The sequence below is a fragment of the Macrotis lagotis genome, chromosome 6, assembly GCF_037893015.1.
Source record: "Macrotis lagotis isolate mMagLag1 chromosome 6, bilby.v1.9.chrom.fasta, whole genome shotgun sequence".
NCBI classification, from domain to species: domain Eukaryota; kingdom Metazoa; phylum Chordata; class Mammalia; order Peramelemorphia; family Peramelidae; genus Macrotis; species Macrotis lagotis.
Genome location: NC_133663.1, coordinates 32,836,465 through 32,860,264, shown reverse-complemented (window position 1 = coordinate 32,860,264; position 23,800 = coordinate 32,836,465). Strand labels below are relative to the sequence as shown.

The 23,800-nt window shown below is 40.8% G+C and overlaps 1 protein-coding gene across 1 annotated transcript in view; it reads right to left on the bottom strand.

Moving 5' to 3' along the window:
- FNDC3B (fibronectin type III domain containing 3B) overlaps positions 1–23,800 on the bottom strand; it is a 351,337-nt gene that overhangs the window by 50,226 nt on the left and 277,311 nt on the right. Inside the window, exons 12-19 of the mRNA XM_074190931.1 lie at positions 14,880–15,004; positions 12,292–12,466; positions 10,666–10,752; positions 8,139–8,277; positions 6,557–6,628; positions 4,435–4,553; positions 2,105–2,210; positions 993–1,165 (exon numbers count right to left, since the gene is read on the bottom strand). Of these exons, the coding sequence (XP_074047032.1) occupies positions 993–1,165; positions 2,105–2,210; positions 4,435–4,553; positions 6,557–6,628; positions 8,139–8,277; positions 10,666–10,752; positions 12,292–12,466; positions 14,880–15,004 (996 nt within the window). The remainder of the gene's footprint in view (positions 1–992; positions 1,166–2,104; positions 2,211–4,434; positions 4,554–6,556; positions 6,629–8,138; positions 8,278–10,665; positions 10,753–12,291; positions 12,467–14,879; positions 15,005–23,800) is intronic.

The following is a 23,800-nucleotide window of genomic DNA, read 5'->3' as shown; positions in this document are numbered from 1 at the left end:
ATGTCTAACTCTTCACGAACCCATTTTGGGGTTTTTGTGGCAGAGATAATGGCATGATTGGTCATTTCCTTCTCCAGTTCATTTTACAGATGAGGAAACTGAGGCAAATAGGGGAAGTGACTTGCTCAGGGTCACACAGCTAGTGAATATCTGAGTTAGTATTTGAACTCAGGTCCTCCTGACATGAGGGCTAGTGCTCTATCCCCTGTGTCATCTAGCTGTTCCAGATTATTCAGAGGCAACGACGGGTTGTAGAATTGGGAGACAGCAAAATCTAGGCTCAACTCTTGCCTTTTGGACACTTCTCAGTTGTGAGGCAGTTCACTTAAAACTCTCTGACCTCAGGTTCAACCCCTAGGGCTGCGATCTATATATCATGACCCTTATGGAGGTGTTTCCTTCTATTCTGAATCTGTCTTCTAATATCTGCTTATTATTCCTAACTGACAGATCATGGACATGGAATGGGTCTCAGGTCACCAGGAGAAGGAAATGACCAAGCTGCAGGCTACTGTGACCCAAGACAGAATGACCGACGTTTCGTGGTCGGGTCTGAAGGTGGCCCCTTTATGTCTGTATTTTTGTGCCTTGTTGGTATAACACAGTCATACTCTATAGACCATGAGCTCCTTCAGAGAGGAGCTGTCTTGAGCTTTTCTTCATATCCCCATTGTTTGGTCGACTGTCTGTTACAAAATAAATTACATATTTATTGACTGACTGGAAGCAATATGGAACCTAGCCACACTGGATCTGATGTAAAATCCCTACTCTGTTGCTTATAACCCATATGACCTTGGATGAGTCTCTTACCCTCTGTGTCTGAACTTCCCTTTCTGTAAAATAAAAGTTTGGGATTAGATAGGCTTCCAGATTTATGACCATTATGATTCAAGAGTCCTGTGGCCTTGACTGGTCAAGTTGGGTTGTTGTGGAAGGCTTCTATAAAAGTAGATGAATAGTGCAAATATATTGTAGAATATTCAACTCACCCCTCCATCATTCAGGGCTCTCACCCTGAAATGATAGGTAGTTCCAGGGAGAAGATTTCCAACCGTACACTCTAAATCGGGCCCGTGATACACCTCAGAAGCAACATCTTCAGGTTCAGTCATCTCTACACTGTATTCAGAGACCTCACAGCCACTTTCTGATGCAGGAACATCTGAAAAGATAGATGTTTTTCCCCCTAGAACACTCTTCTCCTACTAACCCTAATCACACTGGAATTTTTAACACAATCTTTCAAAAACAAATATAATCACTATCTTCAATCCCATTTCTAAAAGTGACACTTCAAACTGATATGATCAATCAATCAATAGCATTGATTAAGTGTCTACTGTGTAGCAAACATTTCTCCTAGTGGTAGGGGCATAAATTACTAAGTAGGGCACATGTAGACTCTACTATCAGAATTGTATTTTTCTGACCCATGGAAGATATTTAATCAATGCCTATTAATGAATTGATCCTAGACATCCCTTGACTCCATATCTCACCTGAGGGTGACCTGGACTCTACCCTGAGAATTTCACTGGCTTAATCACTTTCTCTTTTTTGGATGGAAGGCAGGGGGTAGACAGACTCTGAAATCAATACTCATTAAGATTTTGCTTTTTTGACTATTATATGAACATGCTCAAAAGACAGTAAGCTCCTTGAGAACTGGACAGTTCTTGCTTTTAATCTATCTCCTGAGCCTAGAGCAATGTATGGTCCATAAGAGGGGTTCAAGTTGGGCTATCTGAATTTAACTGGTACACTGTGGGCATCATGTCTGTCTACAGACATCTCTTAGGTTACTAGGGTGAGAAATTAGGATGAAACGCAACGAGAATCAATGTTGAGGTCACTTGACATGAGCCACTGGGGCTACACCCTTCCACCCCTACTCTACCCCTACACTCAGATATACAGCAGAGCAAAAAAACTGCTGTCTTATTAGAACATTTGCATTATTGTATTTTATTATTTTTATGATTAAAAATGGGAAGCAATCCTTAAAAATACTCCATAATAATCCTCTGAATTTCAAACTATTTATTAGAAAAGAAAGCCTTCAGTCATCCCAAGTCACCTATGTCCCTTGCTGATGACTTACCCCACTGTAGATGGATTTCTTTGTGCTTTGCTTTCCCCAAGACCCTTGGGGGTCGACACTGACCTGGTGCAACACTGAGTGTACGGACGGGTAGACTGTCAGAACACTGTGGAGGAAGGGAAGATGGTCACTTCATCTCTCAGGAAAATGTCACAGAAGAGGCAATTCTCTAACAGAAACACTATAAATGGCGAGCTCCTCTTGGAGCATATGACAAAGACAAACACTGGTTGATTTTTTCGCAGCAAGTCATTTCTGAATCTGTTGATGGAGGCAATACAAGGCTTGGGGCAGCTGCTCCAAACAGAATGAACAATTTCTGAAGCCAATTTGCAAAACATATGTTGGTTAAGTGCTCATAACCTAAACACAAATTTATTTTTACTAAACTCAAAATTAGATTGTGAGAAGAGAAGACCCCAATTACTTAGCCAAGTTTACTATTTATAACTGAACCATTTCTTTTGGAGTTTTTTTTTAAATATTAGCAGACCATTAAATAGGTCTATAAGGCCTAAAGATGAAATTCTGGATAATGATGACATTATTTAGGAAAATTGATCTTCTCCTTTATAAAAGGTGATTGATAAGGAAGTCAACCACCAATTTGGGAAAGGGTAAAGACAGAATTATGCTGTTCAAAAGAAATCTTTAACTGGTAAGGTATGTATGTCAATACTCATTCAAAAATTGTGTTTGGACAATTTTGCTCTGACAGAAATGAGGTGGTACAATACAAGAATACCCTTCCTTGATTTCTTTCCATTTGGGAATTGTCTGGAAAAGAATCTTTGTTCTAATTGTCGCCTTATACTTGAAGGAAATAAAAACATAAAATCAAGAAGGGGAAGGAGCAACATGAAACTGAATCTCATGTTCTAGCCACCTAGCTTATACCCCACACCCAACCTCGGTGGCATCCCCAGTTCCTCACTCTCATCCAATATATTCATTCAGCTGCTAAGTCTTATTGTTTTACCTTTCCGACCAGCCCCTTTTCTCTGCTCATTATCGAATGAGATATTTGAGAATTGCTTACATAGTGCCTAATGCAATGGTAAATCCTTACTAGCTCCCTGCCTCTCTTCTTTCTTTCTTCCCACATGGCCACACTCACTACCTTAAGAGTCCTTGAGCAACTTAATTCTGGACTATTGCACTAGCCTCCTGGCTAGCCTTGCTTCAAACGGCCCTCATCATCCAATTCATCCTCTACTCCGAGGCCAAAAGGATTTTCCTAATGCTCAAGTCATTCTAATCTATTCAATACATTCCATATGAAATTTTCTCCCCTCTTTGGGAACATTAAAGCCCTTCAGGATGCGGCCCCTTTCCACCTTTCCAGTCCTCTTAGATTTATTCCCCTTTTCAGACGATATCTAGCTCACTCTTCAGTGTAAACAACTCTTCATCACTCAATTCTGGACACATCCACTGGCTGCCTCCATGACTTCATCTTTACTTCCTGGCTTTTCTCAAGGATAAGTCCACATTATATATCTTCTGTATGAGGTCTTCTCCCGGTCTGGTCCAACCTTCTTTCCCTTCCTCACCTCACACACAGCGCACAGTGCTGTCCCTTTGAGATCACTTGTGGCGCCAAGATGGCAGCGCCAAGCTAGGGAGATCAACTCCGTTTACAGCTTTAGAGCACGGTCATGTTTTTCTCTCTCTCTCTCTCGTACCCCCTTGAGTAGGAGAAAAACGTCTCAAATATGCTTCTTTTCAACTCTGTCTCCCTGCTCCTCACCCCCAATAAAAAGTCAATAATTCAGAGGAGGCAAGTCTGTGAAATTTTAAAGCATTAATTTCTTAGACAATGTCATGATTTCTTGAATGTCTATACCCTTATTATGTGAACATTAATTAAAAGACATTGGGAAAGGGGCAGTTGGATGGCAAAGTGGATAGAGCACTGGTCTGAGCACTGGTCTGGCGTCAGGAAGACTTGAATTTAAATTTGGCCTCCGACAGTTAATAATTATCTACCTATGTGACCTTGGGCAAGTCACTTAACCCTATTGCCTTGCAAAAAAAAAAAGACACTGAGAAATATCCATCTTGTTACTGCTAGCATTAGCAAGGGTTCATTCCTGAAATTTGTGAAAAATTATGAACCAACACCTTTAAAAGGATGACTATACTGACAGCTCCACCAAATGGGAATTCTTGATCATGGGTAATTTCCAACATTTCAAAATCAAAGAACAATTTGGGAAATCTTATGCTGGACCCAAATGAACAGCATGGGGGTACCCCAGAAAAAGCTCATCAAAATGGGATTAAAATTCTTAATGTAATTTTTCTCTACAGAAAAACACACCACCCACCTGACTATGTCCACCAGTGCTGATGCAGCACGCTCGGAGTTTATACAAAGTGCCCGGCTTCAAGTGAGTAAAGGTATATTCTGTAGTGGAGCCACTATACGCCACATCCCATTGGTTTGCTGTAACAGAAGATTGACATGATGATGAGTGGTCAACCCATTACCGACTCCCTTCAGGAAATTGGGTGCATGCAAAGATAAAGGGGAGGCACATTGAGTATGGAAACTTTTATCTAGTTGTCTTTTCCTTTCAAATCAGACTGGGCTGATTTCCTTTTAAATCAGACTGATAAAAGGGTTGACAACATGGTTTACTTTTAAATTACCATTTTCTTAGCTTTTTAAAAAGATTGTAGCATTTTAATTACTTAATTATGTTGAGTGTAATAATTAGCATTTCTGTAATGATATTTTTGACAGCCACTGAATTCCCATGAAATTAACCTTGGATACTGGGAAGCCAAGGAAACATGGGATGATGGGTTCAGGAGGAAAGAAAAACAGAAAATATTAAACCAGTGACAGAAAACAAGTCTTCCCTTAGACTTTTTGTGGTCTGAGTTGGCCTTCAGAGTAGGAAGAGAAGGAATCTGAGTTCTGACATAGTCTATGGGGTTTGTTCCTTCTCTGAACTCAGACAAGTCATGGCTCCTCTCATTCCCCTCAGGTTAGACATCTCTAACATCCTTTTGAGCCTTGGATCTAGCATCCTATAAGATGAAACTAGACAGGTCTGTCTTCCCAAGCTTAGAATGTGCCAAAGGAGTCCATCATTTATCCAGATGCCACAATCTTGGAAATTACAACATTAAAGAGTCACTTTTTGGACAAATTGTTTTCTTCCAATGGTCTTCTTTAAAATGAAACTACTCCTGGGAAGTACAATACTGTAAGCCATTATTATAAAGAAAGAAGAAGACTGGGAGAGATGGCAAAGAGAATATATTCTAAATGGGCGGTCTACACTAAATGAATCTGCAGAATAATTAGTTAACTTCATTACCGCTTGAGAAAGTCCTGAAATCAGGTGTGTCCAACCTATGGTAGCCCTGGGGCATGTCGCAGGTTCTTGGTGATGTGGATGGCATTGTGTTCACGAATGGGTAAAGGTTATGTGGGGTGGTGCTGCCCAGAAGAGCTAAAATGTTGGGTACCCCTGCTTTAAATTTTAAATATTCAATGACTTCCAATTAGTTTTATTGGAGCTCATGAAATGCAAACAGACTAGCAATACTTGAGTTATAGATTCAACAAACTCATTATTCTTCAAGTACATTTTGTCATGCTTACGTGAAGATTCAAAAATCCAGTTAATTGTTCTGATTTAAAAAAGCAAATTTAGTTTTGAATAGAGTCCATGTTTAGCTGTTATGTCCAGATGGGTATGGTGGGGCTTACTTGGGGGAGGCTACCGCTGTTCTGATATATAATAGGAAAAAAATCAATCAGGTGACTCTACTAATAAGATTGAGACCCCAGGGGTTCTGAGGTTGCCTAAGGAGGAGAAAATTCATCCAGGTTGGAAAACAAAGCAGGTTCAAGTTTCCATTCCCATCAACAGTGAGATCAAGTCCACAGTGGTCCCCACAGATCTAGTCCATGACATATGGGGTGGGCTAGGTTGCAAAAAAAAAAAAAGGGAAAAAAAAGAAAAAAGGAAACATATTCCAAAAGAGAAAGGAAAACAAGAAGAAAGAAACCAACCAGCCAAATGAAATAAAACTCATTTCTTTGCTCCAATAGTTCTTGTTCCTACTAGCAGCTTTCTATCCAAGAAATTGGGTGATCTCATATGGCTGTAGTGAGCTGAAGGAGTTCAAAGTATCCCTTCCCAAACTCCCTTTAAGTCTCCTCAATGAAGTTCTTTGGGGAAAAATTAAAGGTTAGCAGACACACATTACATTTTAACATGGGGAGCTAATGCTCAGATTATTGATGGCCAAGAAGGGATGGTGGATGGAGCCCAAGGGAAGATAATGGACCTGTTCTTTCCAAGAACGATGGTGTCGCCAAACCTAGGGGCTGTTTCAGCTCTGACTTGGTAGAGTGGGTGCCCAGACCGGAGGCTGGCACATAAAGAGTGCTAAATAAAGGCCATTTGCTTTGAACTGAATTAACTTTACCTTCTGAATGTCCCTCTGAGATCTCCAGTAAATACTTAAGGATTTCAGAGCCGCCATTATCCTTAGGAGGATCTGAAATATGAGCGAATATCTCATTAGCCGTGGATGAAAGATTGTATTTTATCTGAACCACTGTTGCTATGTGATTTTCCCAAGTCCCCAAGAACAAACTTTTTGGGGGGATGCTGTGATGTTCTCAGAGGGGAGATTGGAACCAGTTTACTAAGGGGGGGAAATCTCTGGTTGGAAGCTAGCCCAAGGACATCCTAGGAATTGGACAGAACAGAAATACTAAATAAAGACACTGTCCACCAAGACTGAAGGTCTCCCTCCTCTGCAGATGACTAACCTCCCTGACTCCTCGAAGGCTCCACTAACATGCCAGTCTTTCCCAGTCCCTTAATTCTAGGCCCTTCATTATTTCTTGTTTGTACACCTCTTTTTTTCTAGTTATCTCCCCTCATTAGATGGGGAGCTCCTTTGGGGGCAAGGACTGTCTTTTTTCCTCTTTTTGTATCCTCAGCGCTTCTCACATAGGAGGAGATTGATAATTGTTTTTTTGCCAGTCTGATTGATCACCAATGCCTCTGATGGCATGGTTTCCTTAGAGTAAGATTCCTATGTGGCATTCTCCTTCACAAATAGCTCTGGACTTAAAGTCAGGAAGGCCCAGTGGCATGGCCTTGGGCAAGTCACTTCTTGATAAGCCTCAGTTTTCTCAACTCTAACTTAGCTGCTATAGAAAAAGTCAAAGATACTAACATCTATTCATTTTTCCCCTCTTGCATTCTCTTGATAGTTCTAGACATGTTTCAGTGGAGTATTCAGGCTTCCACTGATTTCCACTTATCTAAGTGGGTCAGGTTGAAACCCACATCCCGCCATGTCAACAAAGTCTTTGATTTTGAAGCAATCAGGGTTAAGTGACTCGCCCAGGATCACTCGGCTAGTGTCTGAAGCTGAATGAGAACTTGGATCCTCTTTTGCCTCCAGGGCCAATGCTCTGCCCACTGTGCCTCCTAGTCGCCCCTATGTCAAATAAGTCTTCAGTGCCTTGGTAACAGTCTCCAATTTTCAATGATACGCTAAATTCTACCGCTGCTCCTTGGGATGAGTCAGAATGCTACTGCTCTGGATGTCTATTCTCTCCCTGAGGAGGCAGTATGATGGAGAGCTGGCCTCGGAATCACAAAGACCCGAGTTCAAGTCCTACCCGGGCTGTGGAACCCTGGACAAGTCACCTAATATTAGCTTCACCAAGGCTGAGGTCAGAGAAGGTCCACCTTGCACCGGCCAAGGGAGTCGCTCACCAGGTGCCCCGCTAAACTTGGGAAATCAGAGGTTTGGTTACAAGGAAACCAAAACGCCCATTAGTTTTCTTGTAAGTGTGTAGGTGGATAATAGGATATGGACAGATAAACATCTGGCTGGGGTCCAGATGACCAAACAGAGGTGTAATGTCTTGTCTTGTCAGTAGATGGCACCATGGAAGCCTGATTGGACTCCAGGTAGAGAAACCTATGGAAATTAAGAAATCATCTTAAAATATATATATACACATATTTTTAAAAAAATCACCTACCCCATTTTACGCTAAAGCCACAAGATGTGATTAACCCTTTGATGAAGGGTCGAGTTGGGGGGCCGGGTCTGTCAGGGCTTGTTGTACAAACCAAAACTTCACTTGGACAGCTTCTCCCTTCCACGTTTGAAGCAATTAACTAGAATAAGAATGCAAAAGGGAAAAAATATAGAGAATATTAGTGTCCGACTCAGTAATTCCCAGGGGATAAAAGCAAGTTCCTTGGCTGAGATGAAACAATCAGAACAAATGAGCACCAAATCCATTGTAAGGAACCCATGCATAGTGAGTCCTATGATCTCTATCACCTTTTCTAATCACTGGGATCTCAGTTTTCTTATCTGTCTAATAGGAGGGTAATGGACCTAGAATCAGGAAAACTCGATTTCAAATTCAGACACTAATTGTGAGTTTCCTCATCTGTAAAACTGAGATAACAATAGAACCTATTCCCAAGTTTGCTATGAAAATCAAATGAGATAATATTTATTTACCCTTTGCAAAGCAGAAAGTACTATATAAGTGTTAGCAATGTGATGATAATGACCTATTGTCCTTCTCAGATCTAAATCTACTAGGGGGTCAGTTGTGGGTTATTTTGTTAGAATCAGTGACTTAGGGACAGCTAGGTGGCACAGTAGACAGAGCACCGGCCTTCGAGTCAGGAGGACCTCAGTTCATATCTGGCCTCAGACACTTACAATTGCCTAGCTGTGTGACCTTGGGCAAGTCACTTAATCCCGTTGCCTTAAAGAAATAAAAAAAAATAGAATTAGTGACTTAAGGTTGCCCTTTAAAGTTGGGAGCACTTAAGATTTGCCTTATTAAGTAAGGGCTGCTTCCTGAATTTTGCCATCACATGTATAGTTTTTATGTTTAAGAGAGGAAGCAAGGTTTAGCTTGTGGTCCAGATGATGACCTGTTTCAGTCCTGCCTCCAACCCACCCCATTAAGATTTAAAACTGCAGACCAGTTGCCAATACACATAAATGGAATCAGTTTCCACAGTGGGACGCCCCCCATAATGACTAAACCACAGGTGGAGACCTTCTTCCAAGGAGCACCTTCTTGCCCACCTAGCTCACTCGACTCCAAACTCCACACAAGGGCTTCAGAGGGAGCCATCCTGTGCTGATGAGTACGGCCTCCTCTGTCCCTAAACCATTGGTAGCATCACCATTAAACAGACATTCAGCCAGGGAGTTCATTCTCTTCCATTCTGCCCAAGGCATAATTAGGTTATGCTTTAAAAACGGTCGTTCTCTCAAGTCTAATTATTATAATATCATTGGAAGGAGCTCAGCGTCTCATTTTTGAGAATAAAGTAGCAAGTCTTTCTAAAAAAATCAGTCAATTGACGATTGAGGTTCATTTATAAAGTGGTTTCCTCTGGAAAAGGAGAATCTGAAAGAGTCATTCCAAGCTGAAAGAGCAACCAAAATTCCACCTCATTAAAATAGACTGAAGGAAAATTTGGGAAAAATTTCCATTGAGTGAAAAGAAAGGGCCGGTAGTGCCATCTTGTGGAAAGAGAGGGCTAGAACAATTATATGGTCCATAGTATCTATCAAAGTTGGGAGCAAATGCTTACATTAAAGCATTGACCCTCTGTGACATATTGATGACAGTAGAAAAAATAAGTGGGAAAGATTCCCTACATTGCTATGATGTTTGCACAGATTCTTGCAAAAATAATAAAAGCAAAATGTATTTAGAGAGATAGCCGTCCAAACTGCAAAGGGAGGGAGGGAGGACCAAGACGAATTTAGTAGTAGGAACCTACCAGGTGTCCAGAGCTAGGAATCTAGACAACAACGAATCAATGCTCTCAAGGAGGAAACAGTTTTCATTCAATATTCAAATGCTTAAAGCTGAACAGCAATATTATATTAACACCGAACATCAATATTCTTTTATTCAATAAAACCTTGGTTCTGAGACAAACACTCCGACAGGACATTGCATAGAGGAAGAAGAGGAAGGAAAATTCAGTAATTCTTTTTTTGGGGGACCTAGATTTATATTCCCAACAAAATTCCAGTGTCACAGATCTGAATCTTCTCTATTGGGAAGCTGGAGATACGCTCTTGGGGCGCTAGGTGTTAAGAGGAATGACCGGACCCCAGATCAAGGTTCACGACAGAGTGGTATCTCCCAATAAACCTGTTGAACCAACCTCCAGGTCACCAATGCATTTTTCTCCTCCCAAACACAGCCTTGCACTTAATTTCAGTGGTTCTAAGACTTAAGGTTGCTGAGAAGTCACTGACCTACATGGGTGGAAGGGGTTTCCTTAGACAGTCCACCATTATTAATGAAATCAAGGTCAAATCCCTAGCCCAATTTTAAAGCTTTGATTTTGCCCTCAATTATCAGGATGTAAGATGAGAGATGGGCTGTGGCGAACAAATGAGCGTCTGTATTTGGAATTAATGGAACCTATTGAGTAGAAGATTGATGCGATATCATAAATTCAAGCATCTTTGTGGGGGAGAAGAAACTTGAGGCAGGGGGATTAGGAACTCACCCTAAATTTATACTGTGTGCTTCTCTTGAGATTCTTCACAGTGCAGGTAGTGTCCTCTCCAGTGTATTTTGGGTGGAAAAGGCTATCCTAAAGGGACAGAAACAGAAGTAGTCATCAGGACCATCCCGTCTCTCCACAAAATCCTGTGCTTTCAAAACCCTGGCAGGCTTCCTGACTGTGAGCTCATGATTCCAATACTCATCAGTGAATTCGAGGTCTGGCAACATGTGTTAGGAACTTAAAAGAAACAGTTAAATTGGGAGGCCCCCCAAAACTCAGCTTTGTGGTTTTCTGCCAACAGATAATTGTTTTTTGGCCTGGTCAGACTTCTTGTAAAGGCTGGGTACCAAGCCAGGGTTAATTAGCTTGATGACGGCAAGACCTTTCTCCACTCTTTTCTTCTTGAGTGCCAATTTCCTTTGGGGGAACAGAGAAGGCTAACCCATGACTCTGCCATAGAAGACCATTCTGTGTTAGTCCTATAGGAAAGGTGGGAGCTTTGAGGAATGAAGAACTGAGCTGCTATGTGGGTCAAAGAAAAGAACACTGATTTAGAATTGGGTTCAAATCTTGACCCAATCACTTATTCCATAGAGGACTTGGGCAAAGTCACGATATAATGAGATGGACTGGATAGGTGCTTTTAAATCTGTCAATACTATGATTACCCTAGGCCTCAATTTCCTTATCTGTAAAAATGAGAGGATCAAACAGATGATCTGTGAGGTCCTTTCCAGTTCTAAAGTCATTAATCTGGGATCCTATGAGGAATTTCAGTAAGAAGAAAGAGAGAAGATGAATACTTTTGGGTTGCTGTCATAAGCCAGGTATCCGACATGAAGCAAAAGACCAGATAAAAATTGAGATAAACATTGATTTTTTTTTGATAGACTCAACTGACTTTAAGTTTATTTGGATTCATTAAGAAATATACAATCTTCCAAGAAGTGGGAAAATACAACTCGACTTTGCAAAGGTCATGGTGAGGAACTTAGGGTTTAGAAAACACTCTTAGATTAAGTCAGGTTTGCTGAATTCTCCCCACCCCCACCAGCAGATTTTCTTTTCCATCTCCCTTCTCATCACATCACCAGTTATTCCCTTCCCCTGTTATAAGGAATGGGATAGGATCACAATTAAAGGTGATATAAAAACAAAATATAGTAATTAATATTTTTAAAAGGGTCTCATTTGTAAACCTTTCTTGATAGAACTGTATTAGCCTATGCAACTAATTGTCAGCAGGATTTGTAAGAGTATGATGAGTGAGAACCTGGAGGAGCTTTCCCTTAAGGATGATTGGAAATTGGGGAAAACCTTCCTAAAACTTTTCTCCCCTAGGTAGCCTTTGGAGTGAGGTGTAGTGGGCATAGCAGCAGATAGAAAGTCCAGAAGACCTGGGTTCAAATCCTGTCTCAGAAACAAGTTGTGTGGGGTGGAGCTAAGATGGCAGAATAAAGGCAGAAATGAGCGGTGTGAACCCGGCCATGGCCCAAACATGAAAGGGTTGAATGTGATGATGTCTTCCAGTTCTAAAATGGAGGAATGCACGTTGTCTCTTGCGAGACTAACATGGCCGGGTTCAAGCATCTACCCAAGGAGATGGCTGGGAGCACTAGGACTTACGTGATCGTCCTCCTGGATCTCCAGGGTGTAGGTAATCACCTCCTCTGCCGTGCAGCCTTCTGGCTTGTTCCACTGCAGCGTGATCCACGTGACTCCAGCTCTAACAAGTCTTGGGGCAGAAGGCATCTGAGGAATGTTTCCAGAGGTGTAGTAGACCATCTCCTGACTGTAGCCACTGTGGAGAAAGGATGCTATGACACTGAGGCCTGGGGCCAGAGAATAAATAAGGAGGATTCCAGAGACACCTGTCCTTGGAGGAAGGCAGACATCGGGTGGGAGGGTGGAGGGGTATGAGATAGGCATTCTCAAAGAAAACTCTCAAGAAACCTATCTTCTAATATTGGTGACAACAAACAATGAACAAACACTACCCATGATGCCCACAGGGGCTGTATGCAGATCTCTAGGAAAAAAAAAATGGGTTATTTTACAGAATCCTCCTATATACCAAATCTTGTCATTTTGATCCTGAGCTCCTTCCAAAAAAAATGTCCACATTGTGTCAGGTGGGACACACAGTCTGGGAGACTAGACAGACCTGTGGATTACATTTTTCAAATGCCCAGAGAAATCACAGTGATGAACAAATAGTGTAAATTCACACAAATGAATATCTATTATAATTCATAAATAAAGAATTTCAGTGCTGGAAGAGGCTTTGGAGGTCACTGAGAACAACCCACAATGCAGCCTTTCCATGAAGATCTCAGAGAAAGGGAACTCATGACTTCCCAAACCAGGACAAAAGAAAAGGAGAAGTGGGCTTCTTGTGGTTGTTCAGTTGTGTCTAACTCTTGGTGACCCCAACCAAAGACCATAACACACCTTTATTATCTACGGAGCTTTCTTGGCAAAGACAACGAAGTGGTCTGCTGTTCTTCTCCATTACAGGAGAGTTGCCGAGGGTCACACAGCGAGTAAGAGTGTGAGGTCACATCTGAACAGACTCCAGACTCAGTGTTCCATCTACTGAGCCATTCATCTGCCTGTTTCTTACCTCCAGCTTTAATTAAGAGGCAATAGGATGCAATGGAAAGAAAGAAGGGTTTCAAATTGGAGCTTGAATCCCCGCTTTGCTACTCATTACCTGTAACCTCCCTTTCTAGGCCCCTATTTTCTCCTTTATAAAATAAGAAAGTCAGACAGGACTTCCTGTAAGATTTCTAAGAGCTCCAAGTCCACGATCCACAATTGCCTCTGAATCTGACTCCAACTGTTCCTAGTTAATGTTAGTCGAAACCCAGAATCTCTCCCCTGATTCTTACCCCTGGTCACCAGAGGCGGTATGGAACAGGGTTAATGAAAAAAGCTATTAGCAGTGTCTAGGGGCTGGTGGCAAAGCCCAACTCTGCTGGGTCGACAACTATCAAGAGGACAGCCTGGAACACCCCTTCAAATTGAAATCTATGGTCCTTCATGGTACGAAGTCTCAATCTGGAGTCTTTGAGCTTGTTTTTAAAAAAATATTCTGATTGTTCTTATTAATTATCCTTTTTAATCCTTTGAAACAGTCATTCTGAAAAGGAATCCTTAGGTTTCACCAGAGAGCTAAAGGTGTTCATAGCATTTAAAAGATTAATAACCCAGCAGGAGGCAAATCACACACACATACTGGTACCGGGGGGGATTCCCTTAAAAATTCACCGACCAGGATATGTGTTGAGGCTTAGTCCACACTCAGTGAAATCTACTCCTGGTTCATCCACAGGCCTGTCAAGGTGCATCACCATCTATCAGCCGGTCAATCAAGAATGATTATTATTTATGTGCCAGACAGAGAAGAGCCAAAGTCAGTCCTGGTGACTGAGGAAGAGCAGACATGGTTGCTTCACTGTGATGACTAAGGCAGAAAAGGGACCGAATGTACCGTTGCCAGCAACAACCACTAAAAACCACACAAAGGGCTCTCAGGCGAAATATGATTCATTTTGGACAACTCATTTCTGGAGCGTTCTGGCCAATAGAGGCTTTCTGCTCAGGCTCAGGGCCATCCCATTGTCTCACCCAAGGCTGATCCTGGGCCTTAGCACCCTTGTCTTTCTCCACCTCCACCTAACTGAAAAAGGAAAATGCAGGAAAAGTTTGCTCAAGTGATGAAAGGAGACAGAAGCACATCACATTAAAAAAATAAATCAAAGAGCTGGAATTCCTTTCATTTTCTAGACTGCTAATTATATATTGTTTTTCTTAGTTCACAGAGGTCCCCAGTGGTGGTTTCATAGAACAGATGTATTCTGCTGACATCAGGAACAGCCCATAGAGGAGAAGTTAACACCCCCACCCCGCTCGAGGCCTACTTCTCTCATTTTTCCATTAGTTTTTCATAATTATCCAAGCAGATTGATGAAATACGAAGAGTAACAGATTTGGCAACAAAAGACCTGGGTTCAAATCTCACCTCTGCCACTTTCTACTGTATGGCTCTTGAGTAAGCCATTTAAATTTTTGGCTCCCAGTTTTCTCAACTGTAAAATGTCAGAGTTGGACTCACTGACCAAAATCCCCTTTAGCACTAGATCTTTGATTTCACGACGCTATATATGATCACACTCTGGAATGTCAGTAAGAAAGTCAGGAGACAATGTTACCTGGTGCCAATGTCATTGCGAGCGGCCAGTCTGAATGTATACCCCATTGCTGGACAAAGCTTGGTCAACTTGCAGTGCTTCTGGCTCCCAAAATAACATTCTCTGAAGCCACTGTTCCTTTTTCCCTGGAAGCAGGAGAAATCCAAAAAGCATATCATTGCTAGTTCTCATGAGGATCAATGTCCTTTCTAGTTTTGCATGAAGAATGTCATTACTAGGGAAAAAAACAAGTCATGCCACAGAAGGTCCTTGATAATTAAACCTTTCTCACATAATAGCAGTTCTGAAAATGAGATTTTGTACCAACTCAGTCCTGCCTGCATAAACCATGACAACATCATCATCACCACCATCACTACCACCATCATTATCATCATCACCATCACCACCATCACTACCACCAGTATTTCTATAGAACTTTAGAGTTTGGAAAGTACTTTACATATATTCTCATCTCATTTGATCTTCATAATAACTTCATAACATTAGATGCTATTATTATTCCCACTTTACAGATGAAACTAAGAAGGGTTAAAGTGACTTGTTCAGAGAAATACAGCTAAAATGGTTTCAGGAAAGATCTGAACTCTTGTCTTCCGGACTATAAGCCATCAACACTCCAATTACCAAGCCACCTTGTGTGACCTCTTTTGAGGATCATTTTCTTCATTTGTAAAATGGAAGGTTATAGGTAAGTTCATAATAAAACAAAAGAAAAAAAATAAATGAAGGGGATGAACCAAATCTATTCACAGCAAGCACTTCATTTGATCTTTACAACAAGTCTGTTAATTAGGCTCTTCTGAGGCCCTGAGCTGAACTGGCTTCAAGCTCACATGCCAAGTTACAGTATGCTCTAGTAACCACTTCCTCTTCATAATCCTCATTATTTTATCTATGTTCCACAGAATAGGAAAACCACAAGAGGTTACTCAAAGGAAATCCACTTTGGGACTTCAAACCTTAGCCCCGGAGTTAACTTGGCCACCTCCCAACATCTTCAACATTCCTTTAGATAAATAAAAAGGAATCCCAAGCATCTAGGCCGGTCCAGTGGACCACGGCCATATAGTAGGCTCCCTTGCAAGCAACACATCTGAGGATCTTCAGACATTAAAAAAAGCTCACGGGGAGCCTTATTCTCTGAATATTTGTCTTAGCCTAAATCTGACTTCTAAGCCCCAACCTGGAATATTCAAAACTGAAACAAACAGAAGCTACCCTCTACTCAGAGGCTCAGGTCCCCAAGGTGAAGATGAAAATTCTCCAAGAATGAAGAGTCAAGTTCAATTCGAAAAATGAGACAACAAAGATAGAAGCCTCAGTTCCAAACCTAGCTTTTCATTCATAGCTTGGTTCAGTGCAATAGTATGTAAGCCCATTGAGGGCAGGGACATTTTCAGTTGTCTATATATTGCATCTGGAACAGTATGAGGACTAAATAATTGCCAGCTGATTAGCCTTTTCAGGGCAGGACCTCTTACAGAATTCTTTCCAATTCTTTCCTTGCCCCCAGTTAGTATTCTCACCTAGCTGCTCCCACTTTGAAATTTATCTACACTTTGCCTGCATTTGAGAAGTTTTTCTGTTTCCATCCCCATTCCCCTAAACAGTAATCCCCTAAGGGTAGGGGTTATTGAATTTTTGTTTTTAAATATCCAATGTTAAGCAGAGTCTACTTTATTTTTATTTTTTTGAAAGGCAAATGGGGTTAAGTGGCTCCCAAGGCCACATAGGTAATTATTAAGTGTCTGAGATTGGATTTGAACCCAGGTACTCCTGACTCCAGGGCCGGTACTCTATCCACCACAGCACCTAGCCACCCCCAGAGTCTACTTTAAAAGATGCTTAATAAATGCTTCCTGACTTGAATTGAATGTAGGATTCTTTCTTCACATTGTGTAAATTCTACCAGTGTGCTATGGCTGCAGTCCGACCTGGAGTAGGGGTCAAATCCCACCTTAGACACTAGCTCTATATGTGACCCTGGACAAGTCTCGGGTATTCCTATAAAATGAGACAAATTGGAGTGCCTCTGCCCAAGGGCCCTGGGAGGTTTAAATGAAGCAATTCAAAAAAGTATTTTATAAACCTTAGAGCCCTATGGGATTTGTTACTGGATCATCCCATATTGATTAATCAATCAGTAATTATTAAGGACTTCTTATGTATCAGGCAAAGCCCTTAATGATAGAAATGAGTACAAGGTAGAGTTTTGACAACTGTGGCCCAAGATGAGTAGGCCTGCAGTTAGATAGTCTCTGATAGCCTCCTGCTCAGTGCCAAGCTGGGATGTTATGTTAATGTGACCAATTTATTCAAAGAAAAAGGTTTAAACACAGCAAATCTGCATAATTGCATTCAATATTTAATTGGTTTGAGCACTGCAAACCTGCATAATTGCATCCAATATGGGACTGCACAGTCCAAGAAAGCTGACATATTCGCTTTTCATTTCAAATTGCAGAAGACTCCCCTTTCTCTTCTGTCTCTATTCCTAAACTCAGAGGTACCCAGGCTAGACAGCAAATAGTTTGGGTCTTATGCAGACAATAGCATCATCTGTTCCAAACCCTACTCTGTATACTCTTTGATGCCTCAATGTACCTTCTTGTTCTTCATTTAGTACCCACTACCTCCTCCTGAAGCAAAGAACTATAGATGGGAAATGAAGGCCAGTGGGTGCTTTTCTCAGATGACCAATACCAAGAGGTAAAGGTCAGGTACCCCAGAGCTGTAATGGAAGGGAGGGGGCCTATGATTCTGGGCAAAGAGAGACTTGGACCCAGGGCACCATAATCAGACACAACCATTATCCCCAATCGCCTGACATAGAAAACCAAATCCAACAATATTTTTAATTAGATGGCACCATCTTGAAATTCACAAGCTCCAAACCACACAGAATGAAAAGCATTCAAAACTAAGAGACATAGTGGAAGAAAGGAAAACTACGTGAGACTACAACAGGATACCCATGCCCAGCTTCTTCTCTGCTAATGATCTTGTACCCAACAAAGCCAACAATGACGCTGACAATGATGCTAGAAAAGATGAGGCGACATTCTAGGACTTTTATTCAATTACAAAAAAGTAGACATTTCAGCCACCTGTGCAACAATCTGAAGGACATTTAAGAAGAGAGAGATTGGACCTGGGATTTCATTGGCACAGAGAACTCCAAGGTGAGGAATTCCTTCTATCAATGCAGGATGGGACCTCTAAGATGATAATTTTAAGAGGACTGCATAGAGCATCATGAGGTGAAGTGATTTGCATAGGGTTATACAACCTATATGGACATGAACCCATATTATCTTGGCGCAGTGGGATGAACTCAGCACCATGCTGTGTCTCAAAACAAACAATAAGAGAAAAACAGTAGGACAGTCTCAGAAGCACTTCTAACTGAACTCTATCAAAACAGATGAGAATCAATCAATCCAATCAAGAGTACTTATTAAGTATTTCTATGCAAGTCACTGGGAGGAATCACACACATACACATACACATAGACACACACACACACACACACACACACATAAAATCCTTCTAAAAAAACTAACATTTAATCCTGAGGGTCAAATAATAACAATAACAATAATAAAAAATACTATCTCTATAGAGAGTATGACTTTATGGATCAAAAGTTGGTCTTGAGTTCATTTCTGACTCTGACATACTACCAGAATGCCCCCAGACAATTCTCTAAAAAACTGGATAATCAGTGTCTAAATAAACAGAGTCCTCACATCAAGAGACTATGACCCCAATGGAAATCACAGTGCAATTATCACCTTTTCTGGAGGCAGTCATCAGAGCCTGAATTACCCACATAGACGAAAACAAAGGTTTGAACCAAAAATATCAATCTCCAGATGATTGTTAAATTTCTAAATTATTTCTAGAGTGCTCTAAGAATAAAAGAAAATATCTTCTTCACAACAAACATACGGGATGTATGGTATACATTTTACTAGCCCCATTGTGTAAATGAGAAAACCATCATTAGGGTAATATGGTTGCTGAACATAGGGTTAGGATTTGATCCCAGGTCTTTTGGAAGAGGGGTTAATGAAGGGCTGGGCAAGTCAACAATCTGTTACTGAGTAATTTCTATATAGCAGACTCTGTGCTAAGTGCTGGGGGATATAAAGGAGAAAAATACCCCCAAATTCTGCTTTTAAAATGTTCCCAGTATAATAGGAATGCAAACATCTGAATAAAATAAAATCTCCGAGAGAAAGCTGAGGGATTCCAAAGGTTTAATGAAGATGGGAGAATTTCGAATGGCATCTGAGGAAAGCCAGGAAATGCTGACAAGATGGCAGACACAGGAATACAGAATCTCAAGATCATTCTAATATCAGGGTAGTTGAGATGTGACTCTATGGGGGCAGACAGCTTCCAACGAAGGCCATATTCTTAGGGACATCAGATAGAGGATTGATTCTAAGATGGCCATGACTAGGTTCTAGGGTGAAAAATGACTTCTGAGGACCTTTCTCCAAGTCTGAGATTCCATGAGTCTAATGTAGCATGCTTTCCGAACCAACAGATATTTGGGGAATATCCTGTATCGGGGTCCATATTGCTAAGATTTTATTTTCTGTACCTGATCCATTCACAAGACAAACACTATTTCTGACTCATCTAGGCAAATGATACCAAATCATTCCCGCTGTTTAAACTATATAAAATCATTCATTTCCCAGGATGCCCTTGGTTCACAGACCATCAACAGAATCAGTAAGATGCAGCAGGTCAGGTTCTCAAGAAATGAGGGGCAAAATTCCATAGAGATCTCTCTGGGAAAGGCAGGTCTGACATGGGTGAAGGGGAAGAGGAAGGATGATTCTCTGGGGAAAACTCAGTAGTCACTGGTGTTTTTTTTTTCTTCCAGGTAATGGTAAAGAAAATGAATGTGTGAGAAGTATGATGTGAAAGATTAGCTGGTCCTGAGAATGAGAAAGAGGAAAATTTACAAACAATATGAAGTGCACCCAGGTGGAACTTAATCCAGTATCAAAGGGGTCCTTTGTAGGAAACTACTAATAATCCTCATCTTTGTAGCTTGGAGCCGGTTTCTGGCAGACAGAGAGTCACCTAGTAACCTGGAGAGACCTGATATGGGTGGTGACAGTAATGTCTTCCCCAGGGATTGATGCGGTCCACATTTCCTATTCCATTCCCTAAAATGAAACTGTCAAATAAATAATGACCATCAACAACACTTAAGGACAATTTACTTTTCTTGAATGAGCACCATCTTTTGATTCTTATCTATCCCAAACTGTTTGCTCTCTTTAAAATAAAATTCAGGTGCCGAACAAAATAAAGTCACGGAATCCTTGCTTCTTCAACTTTGCTGAATTCCTAAGAATGACTTGAGGCGGGTGGAAATTGGAGCCTCATTGTAGAGACGTAACTACTGAGGTAGAAAGATTAATTGGCAGGAGAAATGTATATGTCATAGTTTCCATTTCATTCTCACTAATGGAGTGGCCCAAGCCATATCTCGCATCTGTTAAATGTGGATAAGGGTAGCTGGGTGTCAGTGAGGCACATTTAAGCGGGTAAGCATGATTAGACCATTACAGCTGCCCACGGAGGCTGCTCCCCTCTTGTATCAACGAATACAGATTTTTCTCATTTTCCCCAACACATTTAGAAGAGAAATGACAGTGGCAAAAAGAAATGGTGATAGGCTTTTTCCTAGTCTGTGACTGAAATATGCAATGTTGCCTTGCTTCTTAAGAATACTCCCTCACACAAAGATATCTGTGCCGCTGACATTGTTGTCCAATGGTTATTCATTACTCAACCAGCCTTTTTTTCCAATCATACATTAAGGATATCTTTTACTTTGGCTTGTCTTTCTAGGACCTTATTTGGAATATGCTACAGTCCGTCCACGGCCATTTTGTGCCTTCTATTGCTATCTGAGGGATACTGACTCTCGATTCTTTGATGATCATACATTCACTAACCTAATTAACAGACATAATATAGAAGGAATACTGGCATTATGAGAATGGATCTTGTTTTCACAGAATAGATGGAGAGTCAACTATAATTTCTCAAAGTTCATGCCTTTAGAAATTTCCTTCGGTTTATATTTTAATCCAATTCAATTCCTATTGGTACAGTGGTATTTATACAAGATATCTCTCTTTCTCCAGATATATCTATATATGCAGAAATACATCTATATATATATATATAAAGATATAGATGGATTAGATAGGATATATAGATATATAGAGAGTCTGGACAAGCTCTTTAGATTTGCATTAAATGCATGTTATAATTTGGTCCACTTGGTTTTTATAGATGCATATGTCTGAGGAAGGACCTCTAGAACAATGGGCACACCCCTTTGGGTGAACATAGGGGAAGACATAGTTGGCAATGTACGGAAACAAGAACAATATGACATGGATGGTCTCATAATGACCATGGAAGAATTCACTATGAATGAGAGGACCTCCAATACTTAACACAGCATCTAAGAATTCTGGTTCTTCCTCTTTAGGGCCTTCCTCTTGGAATCCCTGTTGCTTCAAGATTCTGCTTAAATATGATCTACTTCATGATGTCATTCCTGACTTGGATATTGGAGATATTGGAGCTCTTCCTCTCCAAAATGCCAGCTCTCATTAGATACAAATTCTACCTATGGTCATGTTGTTCCCCCAACTGGAACAAAAACTCTACCAGGGCATCTTTATCTCCTCCATGCTGGCTCAGCACAATGTCTGGCCCCTTAAGGTCAGTGATAAACCCTTGCTACCTGATTGGCAACTGGATTACATGATAAAGGAAGGGTAGTCTTTTGGTGAGAAATGTAATCGGGATATCCAACATTAACTCTTTTTGTCACAGATAATATACCCCGAGAGGAACAGGCATAAACATTCACAACTGACTGGTAAGAGACTGCCTAGGATAACTGGGTTTTATTGCAGAAAACCTAACCCTTGTCGTAAGGCCATCTCTGAACAGGCAAAACCAATGGCCAGGTTGAGAAAGGAACCAGTCCTTGGACAATAAAGATGGATCACACCATAGACTGTGGCAGTACTTAATCACATGGTTCAGAAGCCCTGAAATATTTTAAGACAAAAAGAGAACTCTGGTGATTCTTCCAGAGCAGGGATCCTTAGGCTTTTTGGTAAGACAGCTTTAGGCAGGCTAGTGAAGCTGATGAACCCCTTTTTCAGAATCATGCTTATCAAATCATAATCATAATAATAAAAACAAGTTCATAAACACCATGTTAAAAAAACTTTGTTCCAAAAATTTTTAAAGAAAAGTGTTTCTGGAATGATTTCTTTCAGTTCTGCCTAAAATGTGGAGTACTGATATCATCTTGAAATCACAAAGTTTCAGGTTCAAATCCTGTCTTGGACATTTCGACCCTGTGTGTCTTTGGGCAGTTAAAAAACTCTCTTGGGCTCAGTTTTCTTCATTATAAAGGGAGACAATTGGACTCAATGACCTCCAGGATCTCTTGCATCTTTAAAACCGCAATCTCAGGATGGACAAATATGACGAACTTTCACACCTGGGACCTGAGACATCTCTCCTGGTTCTAATGATGTTATTCACTGGGCAGGGTGGAGTGGGTACTCCTTTGTCATACAGACTGGTGGTCTCAGTAGACGCCAAGGTCACTTTTACTGTCAATTTATGTGATTTTTGATGACGCTGTCACTGCTACTTTCCCCACTGATGGAGGTCACACAGTAAGTTGGCCTTTCTTTATCGAGCCTCCTCTTATCTGGTAGGCATTTCATACATGCTTAGTGACAGACTGAATATGGAAATGCTTCTGTCATTTGATTTTGGCTGAGTTCATAATTCAAAAAAACAAAAAAAATGAAGGAAATGTATTTTCATACATTCTATCTGACTGAATAAGGATGTGTTAAAAACTTGATATGAATGCAAAATGAAAAAATAGTCCCTGCCCACAAGAGGCTTACATTCTGCTAGGATGATATAATAAATAAAGAGATGCAAATACAAGATCATTCAGGAGGGAAGAAGACTCAAACAACCAAGCAGATTAATGGAGACTTGTTGGAGAAAGTGGATGCAGGGGGTCTTGAAAGAAGTTGAAGTTTAGGGGGTCTTGAAAGAAGTTGAAGTTTAAGAGGTAGAGGTTAGAAGACAAGACATTCTAGCGTTGGTGGCCAGCCTGTGCACAGCCATGAATGTGGAAGATGGCACATGGAGTTTAGGCAACAACAGTTTAGAAGCATTATAACTCATTAAAATGATCATTAAGTACTAGTTTTATTAATTCTAAATCTAGTGGAAGGTTTCCTTGGCACTTGTACAGATCCTGTTTACAAGATGGGTGAACCTATCCCAAGTGGGCTGCTCTCTACATATGGACCTTAATGAACAAACAGCCAATCCTCACACACGAAATAGATACAAAATACTAATTAATCATTATGACCTTCCCTCCCCTTTGCATTTTTACTGCCAGAAATGATTCTACAGATTGCCTGGTCCTCTGTTGATCTGGCTGGCATTTCCCATTACTTTGGCAATAATAAGCTAGAGTGGTCGGTGTTTCCAACAATGTTGGCACTAATGAATGAGACTGGTTGGTATTTGCAATCATTCTTGCATTAATGGATTATATCCATGATTTTATTTTCTGATTTTTAACCTTATTCATCCTAGAACAAAAAATGAGAGTAGGCCACTCTAGTACTGATGGCAGACGTGAGACACAACTGTACTTTGTGGGGATTTACCACCACCACCACCATAATCATCATCATCACCATCATCATCATCATCCTCATCCTCAACCTCTTCATCCTCATGCCACCACCATCTCTATAACTTAACATTTCTCAAGAATTTTACAGTGACTGAGATGTACCCAGTGAGTAATGGA